The sequence below is a fragment of the Lynx canadensis genome, chromosome C2 (genome assembly GCF_007474595.2).
Source record: "Lynx canadensis isolate LIC74 chromosome C2, mLynCan4.pri.v2, whole genome shotgun sequence".
NCBI classification, from domain to species: domain Eukaryota; kingdom Metazoa; phylum Chordata; class Mammalia; order Carnivora; family Felidae; genus Lynx; species Lynx canadensis.
The window spans coordinates 50,303,509-50,324,839 of record NC_044311.2 but is presented as its reverse complement, the minus strand read 5'-3'; the positions used below and the strand labels follow the sequence as shown (position 1 = coordinate 50,324,839).

The following is a 21,331-nucleotide window of genomic DNA, read 5'->3' as shown; positions in this document are numbered from 1 at the left end:
GGGACAGCAAGCACAGGTCAGGCTTTTCAGCAGCCAAGGTCAAAAGCAGATAGGATTCTTGCCTTCAAAGGAAAGAAAACTCTTCATGACTGTCAAGGGGACAAGTCGGGTAGAGAACGAAGCCTGCACAAAAAGTCGAGAGAGTATATTGTAATACAATCCCCTGGAAGACTTTGAAGCTTATAAAAATGAAATCATTGTCCATTTCTCATCACCTACCCAACAAACTTCTATTGGTCACCTACAACAAGCCAGACATTGTGCTACACGGGGAATGACTAAAATATGAATATTCTCATGCAAAAACAAACTTTTAAAAAAGACCTATTGCAATGCTATCACCATATACTTTAGAGCCTCATCTATTCTTGTCCCCGTGTTATTGATATTGATAATTATGATGGATAACAATGGGTATTTTACATACATTATTTCATACAATCTTTCAAACAACCCCATAAAGGATTACCAGGTCCATCTTACAAACACTGGGGTACAGGGAAGTTAAGTAATTTGCTAGTGAAGACAAAGCTGGGTAAACAAATGTTGTAGTACCCTTGGCTACTAGGCCATGGAACCATTTGCTACTATTATCCATGTTTTGTGTTTGTACCTTAAACACACACACACACTTTGCTGGACTAAATATTTATCCAAAAAAATCAACTGTAAAGTATCTGTTTCCTCTCTGAGCTGCATGTAACTTTAGCTACTAATACCTAAAGATGCACTTATTCCCACTCAAGACAAATTTCTAATAATATGAAAAAAAAAATCCACATCATCTCTCAATTTCCTGCAGCCTATGGATTCTGGGATCAGCCCTGAGCTCAAGTATACATTCCTTGTGCTACTATACTGATCTAGTCCTGTCTTTGCCCTGGTTTTCTGGCTAGAGTAACAATGAAGGACACCAAGCACCTGGACCATTCCACCGCCTCATGCTAAAAAAGGGAAACAGAATCCTGCCAATGTTAGAGTTTTTTTTGTTCTGAGTTGCCCTTGGCATAAATACATGCTGGTCACTATAGGAAAAGATTGGTCAGAAGCTGTCTGAACTTAAAATTGAAAACAAAAGACTGCACAACGTGTCATTAGGTTTTGTTTTTGTGCCTCAGTTGCTGTAATTGAAAAAGGGCATAATATTACTTCTACCTCCTTTCAAAGTTCTCCTCAAAGATAAAAAATAGTATTAAGTTCTTTCAATTCCTTGGTTAAAATGTTTACATGAGACAATCAACAAAGATTTTAGTAACATAGAATGTTATTCAGACATTCTGATAATGATTGTATTTGTCTTTTGTTAAACCCTGTCCCCAAAGCCTTTCCATCTCAAAATATCAAGTGGTCAAATGGCTAACATCCTTAGCAGCAATAACCAACAAGAAAAATCATAAACATTTTATGACTATGTCTATTGCTACAACTAGTCGCTGCTAAAAGTCAAATGCTTTGATCAATGGTATTATCATGCGATCGTATTGCCTTCTTGCTAAAAAATGAAATGGAAGCGTACTTGTTAAACTCGTCACATTTGCTTCATTAGTGGTCATCGATGACCTATAACCAGGCAGAGTTCATGACTGCAATAAACATACAGACTTCAGTTGGTTTATCGTTCTTTTCTTTGGTCAACATTAAGCAATGTTGTCAGTGTTATATTTGTGTTAGGACAATGTCTTCTCTACGTTAGAATACAGACCCTGTTGGTGGTAATTTAGGGGAGAGCAAAGACAGGTCTGGCTCCTTCCCTTCCTGCTCTCAGGGTACTACAAGTAGTATTTGATGTTCATTGGTGGCTCTAAATACACTGTTACATATATACAAAGGCGACGTGATGGAATTGGAAAGGTACATGGAGTTGTCCAGCCCTGTGAGGGATTATAGAGCAATACTTGTCTAGTCCCATTTGATTATTTAAGTAGGTTTCCCACCTAGCACGGAGCCCAACGTGGAAACTGAACTCACCACTTGAGATCGAGACCTGAGCTGAGATCAAGGGTTGGCTGCCCAGCCAACGGAGACACCCAGGCGCCCCTCCTTCCCATTTTAGAATTACTTCCTCCACACTGCATTCTAACGGATGCCTTGCATCCAGCTCTAGAGTTCGGGGTGGTAGCACAGTCCATGACCTGCAAGGTTCCCTAAGAGGTCACTTCCTCACTCCCCTCTCACCGGAGCATTGCCTCCCTAACACCCTCCAAGAAACACTATCTGGCCGTGAGAGACTCAATTACACGCCAAAGTTGTGTTTTAACTCTTGACTCCCTATTTCTGAATTCTCAAAGCTTCCTGATTCCCAGTGAATCTTTTCTTCTAGCTCACTTTGTGCCCACTAATATTTCTCCCCCAGTTTGATACAATCTGGTACTTAATGCTTGCATTCCGAGAGAGGGTATATAGATTTGAATGATTTGGCACCAAGAGTGCTATCTTCAAAGCCCACTACTCTAGACCTTGACAGAGGAGCTGGGGGCCTTTGGAAAGGGATGGAAAGAACTGAGGAACAGCCCCCTTCCTCTATTGGTATGTGAGACAAAGATTCACAGAGGAAAACTGCATGAGATTAAAACATTTGAAAGTTTGTGTCAGAATAGGGACGCCTGGGTGGCTCAGTCAGTTAAGCATCTGACTTCGGCTCAGGTCATGATCTCACAGTCTGTGGGTTTGAACCCCACGTCGGACTCTGTGCTGACAGCTCAGAGCCTTGAGTCTGCTTCAGATTCCGTGTCTCCCTCTCTCTCTACCCCTCCCCTGCTCATGCTCTCAAAAATAAATATTAAAAAAAAATTTTTTAATAAAATTTGTGTTAGAATATATGCAAATTTTGTAAATAAGAAGAAAAGCCTTTCTGTGATTAAAATGACTGGTCAACATAATGGCTTCAAGAGAACAATAGTTAATAGAAGGGTTCAGAAAAAGAATTTCACATCTCTGCAAGAAACTCCTTTCCTTCCCCACAAGGTTGTTACGACCACATTAACGAGGTAGGAACAGCAGGGGTTTTATGGAAGGTCTGTTATAGGATGTGCACAGAGCCTCACAGATGCATCATGTCAGGAAGAAAGACACACTGCTTCAGCTCCTGCCACCCCACATGCTATAGGATGGAGTGGGATCCACATCTCACTGATTAGTTATGAAATTTGGATGCAGATATATTTAATATTTGGGGGGAGGAGAAGAGAGAAAGAAAGTGGGGGAGGAAAAGAGAGAGAGGGAGACACAGAATCCGAAGCAGGCTCCAGGCTCTGAGCTGTCAGCACAGAACCCAACGCAGGGCTCGAAGTCATGAACCGTGAGATCATGACCTGAGCCAAAGTCTGACGCTTAAGTGACTGAGTCACCCAGGTGCCTCCATCCATGGGTTTTTCTATTAATGTCCACCTCCAAATCTTCTCATTTGTACTTAGATCATAAAAGAAAGGCGAAAACAAAAAGCAAAAAGGGGTATCTCCAGTAGCTGTTAGCTTGAGGGGCCTTACAAGCAGAACAGACTCAAGCGATAACTGCCATTACAGTCACTGCCAAGGTCAAGATAATACTGTTTCAACTTTTTCACACTGGAGCTGTATGTTGTGACCAGGAATTTTTATTCTGATTGGAAACCTAAGCTCTAGCCATCCACAGAGAAAATCCCCAGTGCCCTGCATTTTCAGTGACCTCATTCTTCCTTTTGCGGTCTTGCCTCACCTAAATCAGTCTTAGATGTTAGAGAAAGTGAGGAGGATGTAATGCTTGATACTTTGGGTCCCTTCAACTCTCCCCTCTCTTGCATAACATAGCACCATGGTATTACAGTAAGCTGTACATCAGCCCCTGGAAGTTGTTCATGCCCTCATTTCTGAAACCTATGAATAGGCTACCCTATGTAGTAAAGGAGACTTTGGGGATGTGATTAAGTTAAAGATTTCGAGATGGGGAGATTATCCTGGATTAGCTGGGTGGACCCAGTGTTTTCATAGGAGTCCTTGTAGGAGGGAGGCAGGCAGATCAAAGTGAGGAAAAGGAGATGTGAAGACAGAAACAGATGTGGAAAGATGTGCTTTGAAGGAGCCACAAGATATAAAGTGCAAGTGTCCTTGAGGAGCCGGAGAAGGCAAGGACATGAACTTCTACTTTGAAGCCTCCAGAAAGAGCACGGACCTCCTGACACCTTGATTTTAGACTCCCGACTTCCAGAACTGTTGGTGAAGGCACTAACTTGGTAGTTTGTTGCGGCAGCAATAGGAAAACAACTATGTTATGCAGTGTCCAGGTTTGCTTCCTAAGCATACTTGCTGTTTCCCCTTCTAAATTACCTCTCTTTCTGAAACAGGACTGTGGAAGGTCCTGCCTAAGGGAAACAATTCCTGGAATCTGACGTTCTCAGGCAAGTACACACTCACTTCTCTGGGTAAGGGGTGACCCAGGGCTTTCGTGGACTAAGATGGGAGCCTCCTGATTTCAGAAGATGGCTTTGGGAGAAACTGTATTTGGGTAAAAGTGAAACCCCAAACTTCTTCCTTGCAAATGAAAGAGAGGCCATTATTAAGAGAGAAGTTGTACGTCAGACCATGAATTTCCCAACTCTCACTTTTTGTTTTAGTTCATAGATCTTCTCTTAAAACTGAACAAATATGTTTTCCATCAAGACGAAAACCCTGTGAAATCAAACAAAGACTCTCTGAGCATTTCCAGTCTTTTCAGTATATGCAAAGACTCCATAATGCAGAGGTGCTTGTGAATGAGGAGGTAGGTGATAGAGTATTAGTGAGTCAAAAGGCCTGTTTTCATCAAAATGCCTCAGAGGAATTCTTTGCTGGTTCTTGAGTTGAAAGAGGAGTAGCATTCATTAAAGCCACGCTATTTACACAGTCAGTTTTTATAACCAGCTTGTTGCTGTGGTCTCAGGCCAAAGACTCTAACAACAAAAACCCAGTAACATAAAAACCAAGTTTAAAGTGGAAATTAATTTCAAAGAAATGGAAAAGAGTGTGCTTTATTAGCATATGTTCTTCAGGAAAAAGCTCGCTTTTCTTATATAAGAGCTCTGTTAAACCAGATGGGCCTTCTAGTAGATAGAAACTCATCATGGAGAACTCTGTGGTTGGAATTTCCTGCAGCCAAGTCCCTTCAGGGCCACTGTCTTGGAAGATGCTAATTACCAACACAGAAGACTTTTCTTGTTATTAATACTGGTTCTGTACAATTGCCTTGATCTTTAAACCTGGAAGATTAAAAAAACAACTTCCCTATAAGAGGATATCAGAAAGCAAGTGAATCCTATTATCAGCTATTAGGTTTTTCTATTTGGATACCCAACTACCACTGAAACCTATAGATTAGATATGCACTTATTTAACCCAACAGACTTCAACTGTTCTTGTAACCTTTAGAGCCAATGATCTCTTAAGAGTTGCTATGTATCAGCACAGTCACCCTCCGTGATTTTAATAAGTTATAATTTTAAAACATATTTCTCAGGAATTTTTTCCAAAGATTAGTTCAAAGTGTTAAAAATGGTTTCTCCCCCGGGGCGCCTGGGTGGCTCAGTGGGTTGAGTGCCCGACTTCTGCTCAGGTCATGATCTCACCGCTCATGAGTTCGAGCCCCACGTTGGGCTCTGTGCTGACAGCTCAGAGCCTGGAGTTTACTTCCTATTCTGTGTCTCCCTCTCTCTCTTCTCCTAACCCACTCGCATTCTGTCTCTGTCTCTCTCAAAAACAAACATTAAAAAACATATATTTTTTAAAAACATGGTTTCCCCCCCTAAAAACAGTAAGCATGGCCATAAAATGCAAACAAGGGGACAAAGCAGGTTTCTGTTATTAGGTGATCTTGCTATTCCTTACTGAGAAGTCTAGGCCTTTCCTTGGAATTGTATCCAGTTCTGGGTGGCCTAAAGAAGATGTAGACATTGTACAGGGGCTTTAAAGGAGCAACCTCATTACTGTGGGGAATCAGAAAATGAAATCTAGGAGGAAAAAACTGGAACCATCCTGAATATTAGGAGGCTAAATGTTAGTAATGGTTTTCAAGTTCGGGAACACTTATGGACGAAGAAATTATAGCTATATCATTTTCAGTTCAACAGGGACAGGCCAAGAAGCTTCCAGAAGCTTCCAGGGCACCTTGAAAGGGGCCAAGTCAATTGCAAGAAGGAATTTTGTCATGGTCAAAAAAAAATTTTTTTTTAGACTCTTGGATGGTCTAGCAACAGAACAGTCAGGCCAGGTGAGCAGGTGCTGGACCAGAATGGGAGGGATCTCCTGCCTCAGGCATCAATAGGAGGTTGAGATCTTCCAGCAGGCCTCTGGGTGCCTCCCCTTGCCTTACTGCTCCACCCTTGCCACCTTGCCCCTCATTCTATCTTCACTTTCCAAAATGACATGACTGTTAGGGTCCAGACCACAGACAAGAGTTCTCAAATACCCTCACTTGATGGCTTCCTTGGGAGGTTTCAGAGCTTAATGAATGATTCTAATTCTTAGAAAGAAGAGCCAATTTTTTTTTTTCCATGACTGCTGTGAAAGGGGATTACACAATATTTCTTTAGGGTCCTTTACAAGTAGCTGCTGCACAGCACAAATTGGAAAAACAGGACAGATTTCTCATGAGGGCTGGACCAGATGGCCTGTGCGAGTGCTCTCAGAGTCCTCCCTAGTTGTCGATTCCAAGAAAAAGCATCACTGCTGGGCTTCTGTTTTGGTTTCCAATCTGAGTAACTGAAAATCAACCTGCAATGAGGATTTTTTTTTTTTAACTTTTTTTTTTTTTAACTTTTTTTTTTTTTTTCAACGTTTATTTATTTTTAGGACAGAGAGAGACAGAGCATGAACGGGGGAGGGGCAGAGAGAGAGGGAGACACAGAATCGGAAACAGGCTCCAGGCTCCGAGCCATCAGCCCAGAGCCTGACGCGGGGCTCGAACTCACGGACCGCGAGATCGTGACCTGGCTGAAGTCAGACGCTTAACCGACTGCGCCACCCAGGCGCCCCTGCAATGAGGATTTTTAAATGTATTTTGATTCTGACTCTCAGGAGCAGACTTTCAAAGTAATCTCTAAAAGCATGGAAGAGAGTAATGTCTGTTCAGTACTGAATGTCCCAATGAACATTTCATACCCCAGGTTGACATGGAGCACTGTCCCATCATCTGAGCCCATGGTTTTGTAGGTCTCTGAGACACCAGTTCTGTAGAAACTGTGACACTAAGCACACTATCTTCTGGAACTGAATTTTCATCCAGTTTCAGAACATGTACAAGTAGAGAGAGCCAGGGAGCTCCTCTGGGGTCCTCACACTTCTGTAATAGATGGAGAAAGTGTCTTTGGCTCTCTTACTGCACAATAAGGCTTTGCTTCTTCTAAAGAAAAGTTTGAACTGGAAACTGCATTTGTATAGAAGAAAATTGCCCTTTCTAGAAGCATTTTATGTACTGTCCTTCTTTTCAATGTTGAAAAATGGAGGGTAACCAAGAGGCTACAGTGTAGAAGCTTAAGACAAGTAAGGAATCCTGCTCCTGCAGTCAGGACACCTGAGTTTGGCCTTGACTCACCCATCACCTCCTTGAGTAACTTCGATGAAGGAACTGGCCATTCTGTATAAAATAATAGGACTGAATTGGACGGCATCTAAAGTTCCTTCAGCACTAGCCTCCACTACAAATTTACTTATTTCTAGTGATCACATAAGATTAAAAATTCTAAGTATTGAAATGGATATTTTTAAGACTTTTGCCTTAAGTTCTTCACTCTCTATCACTGTTTATTTTCTAATTCTGAAGAGCAGGAAACTGGTGACCAAAACATTTTTTAAACATACAACAATGATTAATTGGCAACATTGAATAATTTTTTATCATAGTCTAATAATGACTACCAGAATGGCTTTGATATTCCTGTAAAGTAGGAATCAACGCTTCTGAATTCAATTCTTCTCATACCGGGGTTTTCTCTCCTAAAAGGAATGTCAAATTAAAAAAAAAAAGCCAAGAATCCTATGTTTTGATCAGATTCACTGGACCTAAATCTCATTCCATTCAATATACTAATGACAGATTATATACTTGAAGAAATGAGTTTGAAAATTCAAAGTCAAATATATCAATCTGATTTCCCTTGTGAACATAATGGGATTTCTTTCCTCCCTTCAGAACATTTCTCAAAATTACCACAAGTTCAAGTATTTGCAGAATTTTCTTTAAAGAAAGGATTTCTATAAAAGGAGTACACTTCTGAAGGGGGGCATTGCGTGGATTGGGGTTAGAGACTTCATCTGCAACAACCCAGTTGAAGATTACAGCTGGAAGATGAGCTGTTTCTGGAAACACTTTGGAAAGATTCCTTCACTTGTATGTGCCCCACACATGCACACACACAGGCGCATGTGTGCACACACACACACACACACACACACACTCTTCCAGAACCATGGAACTGGAACGACGTTTGCCTAACAACTTCCGGGAGGCTGCCTCCCCTCCTACCATTTTCTCACCAGCCCATGGATGCCAGACTTCTGACTGCTGTCTTGCAGAGGTGGAATAAACTCTATGAGACTGAATCAGCAACTAATTTTCAGGAAGGTTTCTCCACCTCCCCATTCTCACCATTTTGCTTTGAGGAAGAGAGGAAAGCCCATGCTATCAGTGGAAACGACAACGGTACTCTTAAAAAAAAAAACTGACATTCTAAAAAACCAAGCTGCTCTCTTCTCTGGACTGAAATCAAATATTTCTATTTGAAACACAGCCACAGAGCAGGCTCTTCTCTTCCCCCCTCTTCAGCCCACCTATTTCCTCCCACTTTTCTCCATACGCATGTGCGCAAACACACACACATACACACATTCGGTGCCTTTTACGTAATCGGCTGACAAGACTGATCTTTCACTTCAATTGCTTTGATTCAAAACCTGCCCACCATTCGTGGGAGGTAAGGAACGGTGGATGACACGTGTGCTTTAATAAAGAGGCTGCGAAAGGAGGAGCATGGGAAAAGCATCTGGTCTGAGTCTTCTGTGTAGTCTCGATTCTCTGTAGGAAAAGAGGGAATGCTACAGAATTAAAGCACATTCTCTTACCTCACATTTACAACTCCGCAAATTGTTTTTGGAACAACTGCCAGGTTAATCCTTTCTTAACAGAACTTTAAGGAGACAACCTGTTCAAAAATCAGCAACCTCCATTGCTGATGTTCACCTGATGCCTCAAACGGATTCCCCTGGCCTCCGAGGTGCCATAATCTGACCCTTCTTTACCTACAAGATGCTCTCTCCGCCACCTCCCTGCACGGACCCTCTGCCCTATTCTATGATTTCTCAACCCTGCAAGTGCAGTCTTTGGGACATGCTGCCCACCTGCTGTAGCCTGTTCCCCTCCTGCTCTGTGCCCATCTTGGCGTTTCTCCTTCTTCAATGCCAAGCTTCCCTGGCTTTTCTCATGTGACCTCTCCCTGACTCCTACAGCCCCTGCTAAATGAGGTCTCTTCAAACTATAGCAACAATCCTTCTTTGTATCACTCACATATGCAGCCTTCTTGTGTACATACCTAGTCACACCAAACTGTAAAGACTCAAGAGACAACCCTCCCACTTGGCATTTACAATAGCGTCCCACAGACATAGCCATTCGTTTTCCAAGCATTTATCGAGTAACTCTCATGTGCCAGGTGCCAGATTAGATTCTGGGGTTACAGAGATGAATAAAATCCAAAACTCAAGCTGCTCACAGACTGCCGGGGAAGACACGGATACAAATAGATAATAGCAACAGTATGCCATCAATAATCTCCATCCCAGAAGTAAGAACCAGTTGCAGTGGGGGCACGAAAGAGTGAGTATTTAATGCTAAGTGGAGTGGAGCGGGGCAAGGTTTTATTGAGAAGGTTATGCTAGTGTTTGGTCTTGGAGGGGGTGGGTAGACCAAGACCAAGGTCTTGGTCTTGCCTGGTCAAGTGAGGTAGGAGAATTCTAGAATAGAACAACCAGAACAGGAAATGATACAGAAGCACCAAAAAACCAAGAAGGTTCCAGGCACTGTGATGGGTCCTCTCCCAAGTAGGTACTTCTGAGAATGCACGTGGTCATCAGAGGAAAGATGAGAACAGAGTCACAACTGGGAAAAAATGATGGAAGCCACACCATGAAGGACCTCAGATGCCAGGTTAGGTACTTTGGATTTTTATTCCCTGAGCTACTGAATGGCACTGAAGGAATTTGAGGATAATGTTGTAATCTGAAGTTATCTAATGCATGCTAAAAATAAGGACAACAACCTGACTTTTTTTAAACCATTCATCCACCAAAGGACAAACTGAAATATCCAAACCATGGAATAAAAAGAAATGAACTGAGACACACAGCAATTCTGTTGGGTCTGAAGAGAATTATACTGAGTGGAAAAAAAAATCCCCAAAGATTACAAATTGTATGATTCCATTTACATAAAATGTTCTTGAAGAAAGAAAATTATGGAGCCAGATCGGAGAGCGGTGGTTGCCAAAGACTATGTAGGGATTGGGGAAGGTTATACGGATGTGGTTACAAAGGGGAAGCATGAGGGACCCTCGTGGTGATGGAATAATTCTGATTCTTCACTGTGGTGGTGGTTACACAAACTTCTACATGTGATAAAACTGCATGGACATACAAAGATACACACATACGAATACACGTATACTGGTCAAATCTGAATAAATTCTGTGGATTATGGCAATGTCAGTTAATTGGTTTTGAGGTTGTGCTATAGTTATACAAGATGTTACCACTAGAGAAAACTGGATTAAGGGTACACAAAAGCTTTCCATATTTTTCTTACAAATTCCTGTGAATCTGTACTTATTTCAAAAACACTTTTAAGTGGCCAAAATGGTACAAGGTGATTAACCTAAAAAACTGGGAAAAGTGGGGTGCGTGGGTGGCTCAGTCAGGTAAACATCTGACTTTGGCTCAGGTCATGATCTTGCAGCCTGTGGGTTCAAGCCCTACATTGGGCTCTGGGCTGACAGCTCAGAGCCTGGAGCCTGCTTCTGATTCTGTGTTTCCCTCTCTCTGCCCCTCCCCTGCTTGCTGTCTCTCTCTCTCTCTCTCTCAGAAATAAACATTAAAAAGCTAAACAAAACAAAAAAAAAAACTGGAAAAAGTAACTTCTTAAAGTGGAATTTAAAGATTATTGCTCAACAATATTGATTCTTGTAAAGGGTTCTCTTAACTTCAAAGCCTGTTTTATGTAACATTACAGCACAAAGTTTTATTGATATGGGTGTATATATTACAGGTAAGATTTTTCTCAATGAATTGAGTCCATCAATATTCAAATTGTTCTAGGACTAAAGTAACAATATCAGAATGGGGGTGGGTAGATATCGGTACAAATATGCTCAAATCTGAATGACAAAAGGCCTGAGACCATGTCAAATATTAGTAGAATCATTGTAAAAAGTTATTTTAAAAAAGACACCCAACCACCCAAATAAGCAAAACCAAAAAACAAAACAAAAAAAACAACCCAAAAAACAAATCTGATTTAACTTCTATTCTCAGTGATTTGGCTTCCTTATGATGAAAGGTACGTACGGATCTACATCGATCATGTATGGTTACAGAGCATACATCAAACTTTAACACAGTGTGATGAACTCGGAGATTCAAAACACACACAAAACTAAAATAAAGCAACTCTCCTGCATTAACAAAGCACAAGTGTAAAAACTGTAAGAAACACAATAGTCTTATGTTGTTTACATACAGGATAGTCCCCAGAATAACAGGTGGAATCTTGTTCTCTTGGGCTAAAAGTAGCCTTTGAATAGCAGATTTTTCTAGTGGATTTTTTTTTATCCTCGGCCTTGAAACAATAGCTAACTTTAAGCAAGCTTTTAGCACAATGGTGCTGTGAAGGTTATTGAGTATTTATTCTTGCAGAATTCAGATGCTTCACACAAGTATAAATTAATTCTTTCTAAATCCCAAGTTCATGAGTTCCTGATTAATGAACGGTAATCATGGGCTATTATAGGAGTTGGGCTTTCGAAATTATAAGGTGAGGGCATCTGGGCAGCTCAGTCGGTTAAATCATCTCGGTTTTGGCTGAGGTCATGATCTCACAGTTCATGGGTTCAAGTCCCACACTGGGCTCTGTGTGACAGCACACAGCCTGCTTGGGATTCTCTGTCTCCCTCTCTCTGTCCCTTCCCCACTTGCACTCTCTCTCTCAAATAAATAAGCATTAAAACATAAAAATTATAAAACATCAGGTAAGTAAGAGGCATTCTACTCTTTTATCAGGGTTGTAACAAGTAGGTCCTCAATGTCCAGGTAGCACCTGAGGGAAGTCCCTGGGTTGGCAGATAGATGGCAGATATGGGCACATTTTCACTCATGCCCCAAGATGCAGGCGTAATTCTGGAACTGAAGCAGGGACAGTAGCCTCAAGGTGAAGAAGTTAGCCCAGGCATGACCATCATCTTCCCCAAATAAAGTCTTCCTACGAATGTCTCCTAATAGATTTTATGATTTGTTTTCTTGCTTGTGGTCTGCTTCCCCAACCTGAATGTAAGCCTCAAACCTTGTCTGCTGTCTGCACCTTTGGGAGCCCAGTTCTAGTAGGGCTCCTGGTACAGAATAGATGCTCAATAAATATTTGTTGACTAAAATACCTCTTCACTCTGTAACACTGCTTTTAGATAAAAAAGAAAAGTGAGTGGTGGACAGTTTTCAAATTCTGATGAAAGCTATGAGCCCTCCCCTTGGCAAAAAGATGAATGAAAAGACACTGGGTTTTTTTTGTTGTTGTTGCTGTTGTTGGGTTTTTTTTTTTTATTATTCTGTAGAATTTATAAATCCTAGCTTAAGCTATTCCTATGGAAATCATTTTCAAGGATGACAAGGTTATTGTAAACACAGTTAGCCACTTTTTTAAATTTTTGCTATTTGTTATCAATAACACATGCTATTTTAGTGACATTAAGGACAAAGAAAATGATAATTGGGCTAATAATAACATTTCTATCCCGTTTTTTTTTTTTTTTATAAAGTGCAGAGCTTGTCTCTCGCCCTCCCTCTCTCTTTCTTTCTCCAACCCTAAGTGTACATTTGGCATAATTTCAACCTCTTTCCTAAAGGCACTGAGTGGAATTTGAAGGAGAGAGGGGTTAAGTCGCATTCACACACACAGAGAACCACCTGCCTGTCATGGGTAGGATGGTTCAGAATAAAAGGCAAGTGGAGAATCTTGTCCAGTCACCATAAGTCACAAAGGAGTCTAAGAATACTGAAAAACGCAGATGGCTAACTTTTTGTCAGAAAAGAGCTGTCCTTAGTTGCCAGGAATGGAAGGTGCCCACGTGAATCTTACTCGCACACTGAGCTTTTGTAAAGAGAGACAGTTATTATCCAACCTGAGCTGAGCTGCACATATCACCAGAAAAACCTTCCTGGATATCTCCTGCCTTCTGAGAAGCTTCGCAAAACCAAACTCTTCCAACACAATGATCCATAAGCAACTATGAAACTCTGCCACAGGAAAGGAAGGGTATTACTTTTTATTTCTTCTGGTTTACAGAAATAAAGCTCATGGTGCTGCTAGAATGCTGGCGGCCACCATTCAAGTGACCTCTGCGATCCGCCTGATCTCCCAGAGTCCCATTCCTAGGGGCCCTGCTGATCAAGACAGCAGCTTGTCTTCCCTCACAGCAGCTGGACTGCAGGCAGACCAGAGCCCTCAGGGCAGGGTTGGGTGTGTGCCACACAAGTCAGCTGCGATACAAAATGCCAATGCACTGGAGGCTGCGGTCTCAGTTAGCTAACAGTCACTGTGGGGCCCCCCCTTCCCCACCATGTAAACACTGGGAAAAACAGAGTTGCATGAAGGTAGGCTGCTAGCATCCTTCCGGGTTGGGGCAAAAAGCTTTCGCTATGGTATTTTAGTGCCTCCCCCAAACACACGGCTTGCTTTCTTGATGGCTCAAAAATCCATCAAAACAACAGTGCTTGGTGCTTTTGCAAGGAGGAGCTCTCCAGTACCTCTACAAAGAAACTTTTGCAAGGGTAACTTTTGTAGAAATGGGTTTAAATGCCTATTGCAGAAACCCCACGTGGGAAGCCTGAGGTGTGCATTATGTTCATTGCATCAAGTTCCTTTCATCCTGAAACCTGGCTCCCAACAGAGATGAGGGATAGTTAAATGTGAGTAATTGACAAAATCGTATCTGCAAAGTAGAATAACCAAAGCCTTTGGAAGATGCCTCATTAGCTTCTCTCCTCTACCTCTGCAACCACGTTGAGACTGGAAGGACAGCAGTTTTAAAGAAATAAAGCCAGGAGGGCTCAGTGCAAGGCAGATAGCATGAGAAGGCAGGAGTCACATAACTGAATAATGAAATTTTCTACTTATCAAATTTAAGTCATTCTCTATGAAAGAGAGCATCAACTAGTACTGGGAAGGCCTCCAGCTATGGAAAATAAGCTAGAGGAAGAGGGATCTTAAAAATTTATGAGGAAACGCATATTAAAACGAATGACTTTTTCTCCGTATTTCACAAGGAGGTCTCCATTTTATTCCGAGTGGTAATTTAGATTTAAACGTGTCAGTGTTCAACCTAATCTACCTTTATAGGCGTTTCTTCCTGCAACAAAACTTCCTTAAGAGCTTGCACAGCATTTGCTGTCTTGGTCTTTCTAAAGCTAAATAAGAATGCAGTACTAGATGGGAAACTAATTTGAATAGTATAAGCACAGAAACTACAGGCTGCACCATAAAATAGGACCAACACATTTGCTGTTGAAAAACTACCCTGATCTCAATACCAGTTTCCAGCAGTTGTGTTAGTCTCTGCAGACTGGAATTCATTCAACTGCTAAAGGTGTTCGTAACACTTTAGAATATACAAAATGGGCTGCATTTTTTTAAAAATACCACACACACACACAACACAACACAACACAACCTCTTTGGGTGTCCCCTCTCCTAGGGAGCTATTTTAGAGACACCTGAGTATTCTAAATTAAGCAACCCATCCATGGGCAAGTCACTTCTCAAAACCGATCAACTGTCCCCCAGTGCACCTGTATAGAACACAGAAACCCCGGGCAGACGGAATCTTACATCCATACCTATATTTCATGCCAGTCTGCTTTGCGGTGGACTCTTTGAGAGAAATGTGATGCTGAGGGGTGAACGTCCCCAGGCTGCGCGCGATGATAGCGACCGTGCGGAATTTGGCCCGGGCTGCGTTCACCACATTGGGGGCGGTGGAGCTCTGCTTGCTCAGAAGTCGGTCCTCACCATTCCGGCTCTTCAAATTGTGCTCTGTGCAGGCTATGGAGACTTGCATTGCTTCCCCGGGCAGCGCACGGTCCCTCTCAGAACCCCAGAACACAGGCAGTCACGAGAGGTTGAGCAGCTGGGGGGGTTTCTGCTCGTCTTTTAACCCCTCCTTGCTCCCCCTTCCTGGGGATGCCGTCAGACGAGTCCTCGCGGCAGAGGACTTCAGAGCCGGGCAAGTGGCAGGAGTGGCTGCGGTGCACAACAGAGTCCCAGGCACCGAGAGAAGTAAACAGCCAGCCCTGAAGTTGTCACAGCAGCTGGAGCGCGGATCAGGCTCACAAATCTTCCCGGGCAGTAATCTCGGCTGATGAGACTGCCAAATCCATGCAGTCGGGAGGCTCTTGCAGACGCCTAAAGCTGAGCATTCGCGCTGACTGCCGGGGCCGGTCCACCGTGTCTGAATGCGGGCTCGCCTCTGGGCGATGGCTCAAATCCACGCAGGCATATACCGCAAGATGCGCCGCCAGCACGCTCTGGACCTCAGGCAGGATGCTCAACTGGCACGCGGAGCATCCAAGAAGCAGCTAATCGCAAGCTGGTCCCCAGGGACCGGTGGTCTCCATCCACTCAGACTGTCAGCTCCTTCCCCTCCCCGCCCCACTCCGGGAGGTCTGGGGTGGGGGGGGGAGGGGGAGTGCTCAAGACCCCTCCCCACTCATTTTCAGGCGAAAGCCTGGGTTGCTGAGCCCACACTGACAAATGTTTGCAGCTGCACAGAAGCGCAGGCTGGCCCCTTTAAAGAGCTCCTAGCCTTTGTGTGCGACAAGGCAGGGACCACTTTCACCAGACACTTGCTGTAACAGAATCTGGAGGGCAGCTCATAAAGGGGGGAGGGGGGGTCTGCCCAGATTCAGACCAAATCTTGCTGCAGCACAACAGTTGGAAGTGGGGGAAGGCAGAGTGGGGGTGCTTCTGCCACGGAACATGCCAGTGAATTAACACGTGAATACTCTGTGACTGGCTTACTAAAACACTACTTGAAATCCCTGTTATTAGCCTTGTTAGAGTTCATTTCCCCTTCCCGCGTTATTCCTGAAGACGGTAAGTTTGAAGTTTCTTGAAAAACCACAGTGCAGACTTTTTGGAGTCAGCTAACTTGCCGTGAAAATCTATTCTGGATCTCAGAGGACCAGGGATAGGGGAAGAGGCAGCAATTTGGCACCACCCAGAAGGGGGCTACACAGGGTGAGCAGCAGGTCCACACCACCCAGAAAGTCCAGGCCAGGCGGCTGGAACTATGTCCATTGCCCACCAGTCACCCAGGGCCACTGGTGATGACAAACACTGTCCCCAAGTCAGGGGTGGGCAGCAAAACACTCCTCTCGACTTTGAATCCATGTGAGGTAGAAACATTGTGTGGTTCAGTGTCAGGTGCAAAGCAATGGCTCAAAATATGTGGTTGAACAAAACTAAGCATCAGTTGGCTGATGAACACTTTATCTCTCCGTTTGAAACGCATGGAAGCCACACTCCTTTTATAGACGCCCTTACAATAAAATTGTGGCTTCTGCAAGATCAGTTTTCTGAACGTGGTCCCCAACAGACATTGCTGTCCAGTGAAAAGGAACAGGGCTTAAATTGACAACATTTGTGAGCACCATCTCTGTGCTAGGCAATAGAAACATGGGGGGGGGGGGGGTGAAGCACTGTCCTTCTCCCTCAAGGAACAGGCAATCTGTGTGGGAAGGACAAAGCATCCAGTCTTAAAGGGACTAATTAACAAGTCAGAGGTGCATCAGTGTTCAAATGAGTGGTACAGGCACTAAATATGTTAGAGTTAAGCAGAGAAGTAATTACAGAAGGCTGGAGAAAAGTTCTTTGATTCATTCCCCACACTTCTGCCGAATCTCTATTAGGTACCTGGCTCTACTTGTTGCTAAGGTACAAAGATGGCTTAGACAGAGTCTGGACCGCAAGGAGCTCATGGGTTCCCAGGCAACCTTCGTAGAGGAGCAGGATTTTGCACAGGGCATGAATCTGATTAGCAGGAGAGGAGGAAGGTGGTCTTCCAAGGGGTTGGCAAGTATGGGGAGAATACACATTCTGGCAATGTCTGTGTGATTGGAAAAACAACAACAACAACAACAACAAACAGGTCTGACCACTTCTTGCCAAATTAAGTTATAAGAATGAATTTAAAAAAACATGTTTTTTACTGTTTATTTATTTTTGACAGAGAGAGAGAGAGAGGGGGGCAGAGCATGAGCAGGGGAGGGGCAGAGAGAAAGGGAGACACAGAATCCGAAGCAGGCTACAGGCTCCGAGCTGTCAGCACAGAGCCCAACGGGGGGCTCCAACTCACAGACCGCGAGATCATGACCTGAGCCAAAGTCAGACGCTCAACCGACTGAGCCACCCAGACACCCCAAGAATGAAGTTTTTAAGCAGAGTATGTGCTTATTTTGGATTCTAATCCAGAGATGAATCTTAACGTTTTATAACCTGCAGATAACGTTTAAATCACATTGTGGAAGCTCAATCCTTAATCCTTCATGACTTTAAAAAATAAATATACGACCTAACGCTCAGTGGTTGGGAAATAGCTTTCAGATGCGATGAGGGATGTGGAAAAGGACAAATGATGGCTTCTTTTTCCCTTGGCTCCAAGGAGGGAGTTCTTGATGAGCTCTGTGTTCCCTGGAATAAATAACAGTGGGCAGAGAGGAAGCAGATCATTAGAACCTTTGTGTTTTCACACGAAGCTTGCTCATCGGAGATGATCGATGTGAATCAGGAGAAGAGGAAGAAGTGGGAGGCATCAAAAGGAAGAGCTCAGAAAGAGAGGAAAACAAAGCAGCCTGGAAGGCGAGACAGAGCCTGGTGATCCCTATAGGCCCGGATGGCCAGGAGCTTGCCTGGGCACTGACGGAGGGGAAGGAGGTGTGAGAAGGTGGCCGAGGGCTGATGAAGTAGTGCCACCAAGTCCCCAGGGAGGGGGGAGGAGGGAGGGCCAGAGATCAGCACCGTTAGCCAACATAGCTAACACAGTTCGCTAACCCAAACCAGAGCAGGGGTGAGGTTAGCAGAACAAAACCTGCAAAGCCGAGTGCCTCAGAGTCCCCTTCCTACCTCTCACAGGACTGAGCCCAGTGCCTTATGCCTAGCAGGCCCTCACCGTATGAATAATTGAAAGAGGGAGATAAGGAAGCAAAGGAAAGAACACGGCAGGAAGGGAGGATGCCAAATTCTTGGATAAACTTGATTCCTTAAAAAGAAGGAAAAAGAAAAAAAAAAATCCTGCACGTTCTAGCTTCACACAGCCTGCTTACTTTAAAGGAGCCAATAATTGCCCCACATTCACATCTGCACCCCTTGTGTATTGACAAGTGTCTGCCTTTAGTCCACCTCAAAGAGAATCAAAGAATGGAGACCAGAGAAGCGCTCCGGTGCAAGCTTCTTTCTTGCTACCCGCAGTGTGCCTTTTCAGATCTGACACCACACGGGCTTTGATAGCCCGCCAGCAGCTCGGTGACTTCCCCAGCTGTGCTCACCCTTCCCAGCATTAATGGAGCAGTAGGTCTCAGGGGCCAGGGAATTACATAGTTGGTTGTGAGCAGCTCATTCCTAATAAGTTTGTGCTAACAGGCCACGTGCTAATTAAGGTGGGGAAATTAGAGATGTGTCCTGTTATTGTCATACAATAGGATTTGGAGGAATTATTAACATCATTTCGGGTTCAGATAAGACCCACAGACAATGATATAAGGACAGACGTAGACATAAATGTAAATGCAGGGCGCCTGGGTGGCTCAGTTGGTCAAGTGTCCAACTTCGGCTCAGGTCATGATCTCAAGGTTCATGGGCTTGAGCCCCGCATTGGGCTCCGTGCTGACAGCTCAAAGCCTGGATCCTGCTTCAGATTCTGGGTCTCCCTTTCTCTCTGCCCCTCCCCTGCTTGCTGTCTCTCTCGGTCTCAAAAATAAATTTAAAATTTTTTTAAACTCTTAAATTAAAAAAAAAAAATAGATGCAAATGTGAGATCTATTGTTATGGGTTGAATTGGGTCCCTCCACCAAGTTCATATGATGAAGTCCTAACTCTCGGTAAGTACCTCAGAATATGAATGTATTGGAGACACAGTCCTTAAAGAGGTAATTAAAGTAAAATGAGGTCATTAAGGCAGGCCCGAATCCAATATGACTTATGTCTTTATAAGAGGAGATTCAGACAGATACACAGATGGAAGGAAGCCTCTGAAGACACACAGAGAAGACAGCCATCTGCAACCCAAAGAAAGAGGCCGCAGAAGAAACCAACCCTGTTGATACCCTGGTCTTGAACTTCTAGCCTCCAGAATCAAGAAAATATAAATTTCTATTGTTTCAGTCCACTAATCTACCCTATTTTGTTTGTTGGAGGCGGGGCCGGAATTCAGAGAGAGAGAGAGAGAGAGAGAGAGAGAGAGAGAGAGAGAGAGAGAGAGAGAGAGGGAGGGAGAGTGAGCACTCGTGCAGGGGAGGGGCAGAAGGAGAGAAAATCTTAAGCAGACTGCACGCCCAGGCCCAGCGGGGCTTGATCCCATAACCAACGGTGAGATTGTGAGCCAAGCTGAAATCAAGAGTCGGACGCGAGGTGCCTGGGTGGCTCAGTCATTAAGCAACCGACTCTTGATTTGGGCTCAGGTCATGAACTCACAACAGTCATGATCTCAGTTTATGAGGCCCAGCCCTGCCTGGGGAGCCCACTTGGATTCTCTGTCTCTTCTCTCTCTGCCCTTCCCCCTGCTCACACACATGCTCTCTTTCTGAAAATTAATAAACGTATTTTAAGAAAAGAAAGAGTTAGACATTTAACTCACTTAACTGATGGGGTGCACCTGGGTGGCTCAATCTATAGTAACTTGTTATAGCAGCCCTCACAAACCAGTGCAGATATTAGATATTGTTTGATTTTAATTTTTAAAAAAAACGTTTATTTTGAGACAGAGAGAGCAGGGAAGGGGCGGAGAGAGAAGGAGAGAAAGAGAATCCCAAACAGGCTCCCTCCCCACTGTCAGCCCAGAGCCCTATGCAGGGCTCGATCCTATGAACTGTGAGATCATGACATGAGCCTAAACCAAGAGTAGAATGCTTAACTGACTGAGCCACCCAGGTGCCCCCATGTTTTTAATTCTTATAACTGGTCAAGAGAAATGACCGGAGCACTCTAAAGAAGATGCTCCTGAAAGTCATAATTAGACGACAGGGATATTATTGTGCCACTCCGTATGTCCCGAGCCAATGTTACAAATGTGCTACAAAGAAGACCTCCAAATAGAACTCTGTTCCTTTGTTCCTTTCCACAAAGTTGTAAAGCCTCTACATGGTAACTCTTGATACAAGAAGTGGTGCTTTTGAAGGCATTTCTAGCACTTTCCCCTGTTCTTAATGATCTCCTTATTCTGCCAATTTTCCCTTTCAAGGGCTCGCTTTATACTGGGCATGTGTAATCAGCACCCCCAGATGTGTCACGAGGTGGTAGAGAGAGGCCTGCGGGCAAAGACCCAGATTCCAAACCCAGCTCTGTCACTCTGCCTCTGACCCCGGGTGTCATTATAGCTCTCTGCCTCTGTTCTCTCATCTGACATATGAGAGGGCTCCATATAGATTCCACAGGGTGCTTTCACAGAGAGCTGTGGAGGTTACAAGATCACAGGGAGCCAAATTATCACTTACTCTGAGATTTCACCTGTGTCTCAGCTGGTCTTGATTCAGTACCCAACATTCGGAATTCTTGGGCGTTAATGTCAAAGGGTCATTGAGTCATGGCAGAGCTGGTTAGGAACAGGCCATAGGCTACTTAACCTGCACCCTAGCCTCTCATGATCAGCAAAGAGTCTTCATGGCCACATGGGAGGACTCGAGAGCGTGGGGTCAGCTAGAGCTGGGGGTGAATCCCAGCTCTGCCCTGCCCGTTCCTTGCGTGCCACTGAGCAGGGTGCTCCACCTCCCTGCACCTCAGAATCTTCACCAAAAGAATGGTGCAAGGACATGCCTCTTTGGGTAATTACAGAAATTGCACGAAATAGGCACTTGATAACTGC

General features: G+C 43.9%; 1 protein-coding gene across 1 annotated transcript in view; it reads right to left on the bottom strand.

Annotated features, from left to right (window-relative positions):
• The window catches only part of KCNAB1 (potassium voltage-gated channel subfamily A member regulatory beta subunit 1), a 300,690-nt gene extending 284,772 nt beyond the window's left edge, over window positions 1-15,918 (bottom strand). The window contains exon 1 of the mRNA XM_030329018.2: window positions 15,096-15,918. Within this exon, the coding sequence (XP_030184878.1) occupies window positions 15,096-15,316 (221 nt within the window). The 5' untranslated portion in view covers window positions 15,317-15,918. The remainder of the gene's footprint in view (window positions 1-15,095) is intronic.
• Window positions 15,919-21,331: the final 5,413 nt, after the last annotated feature.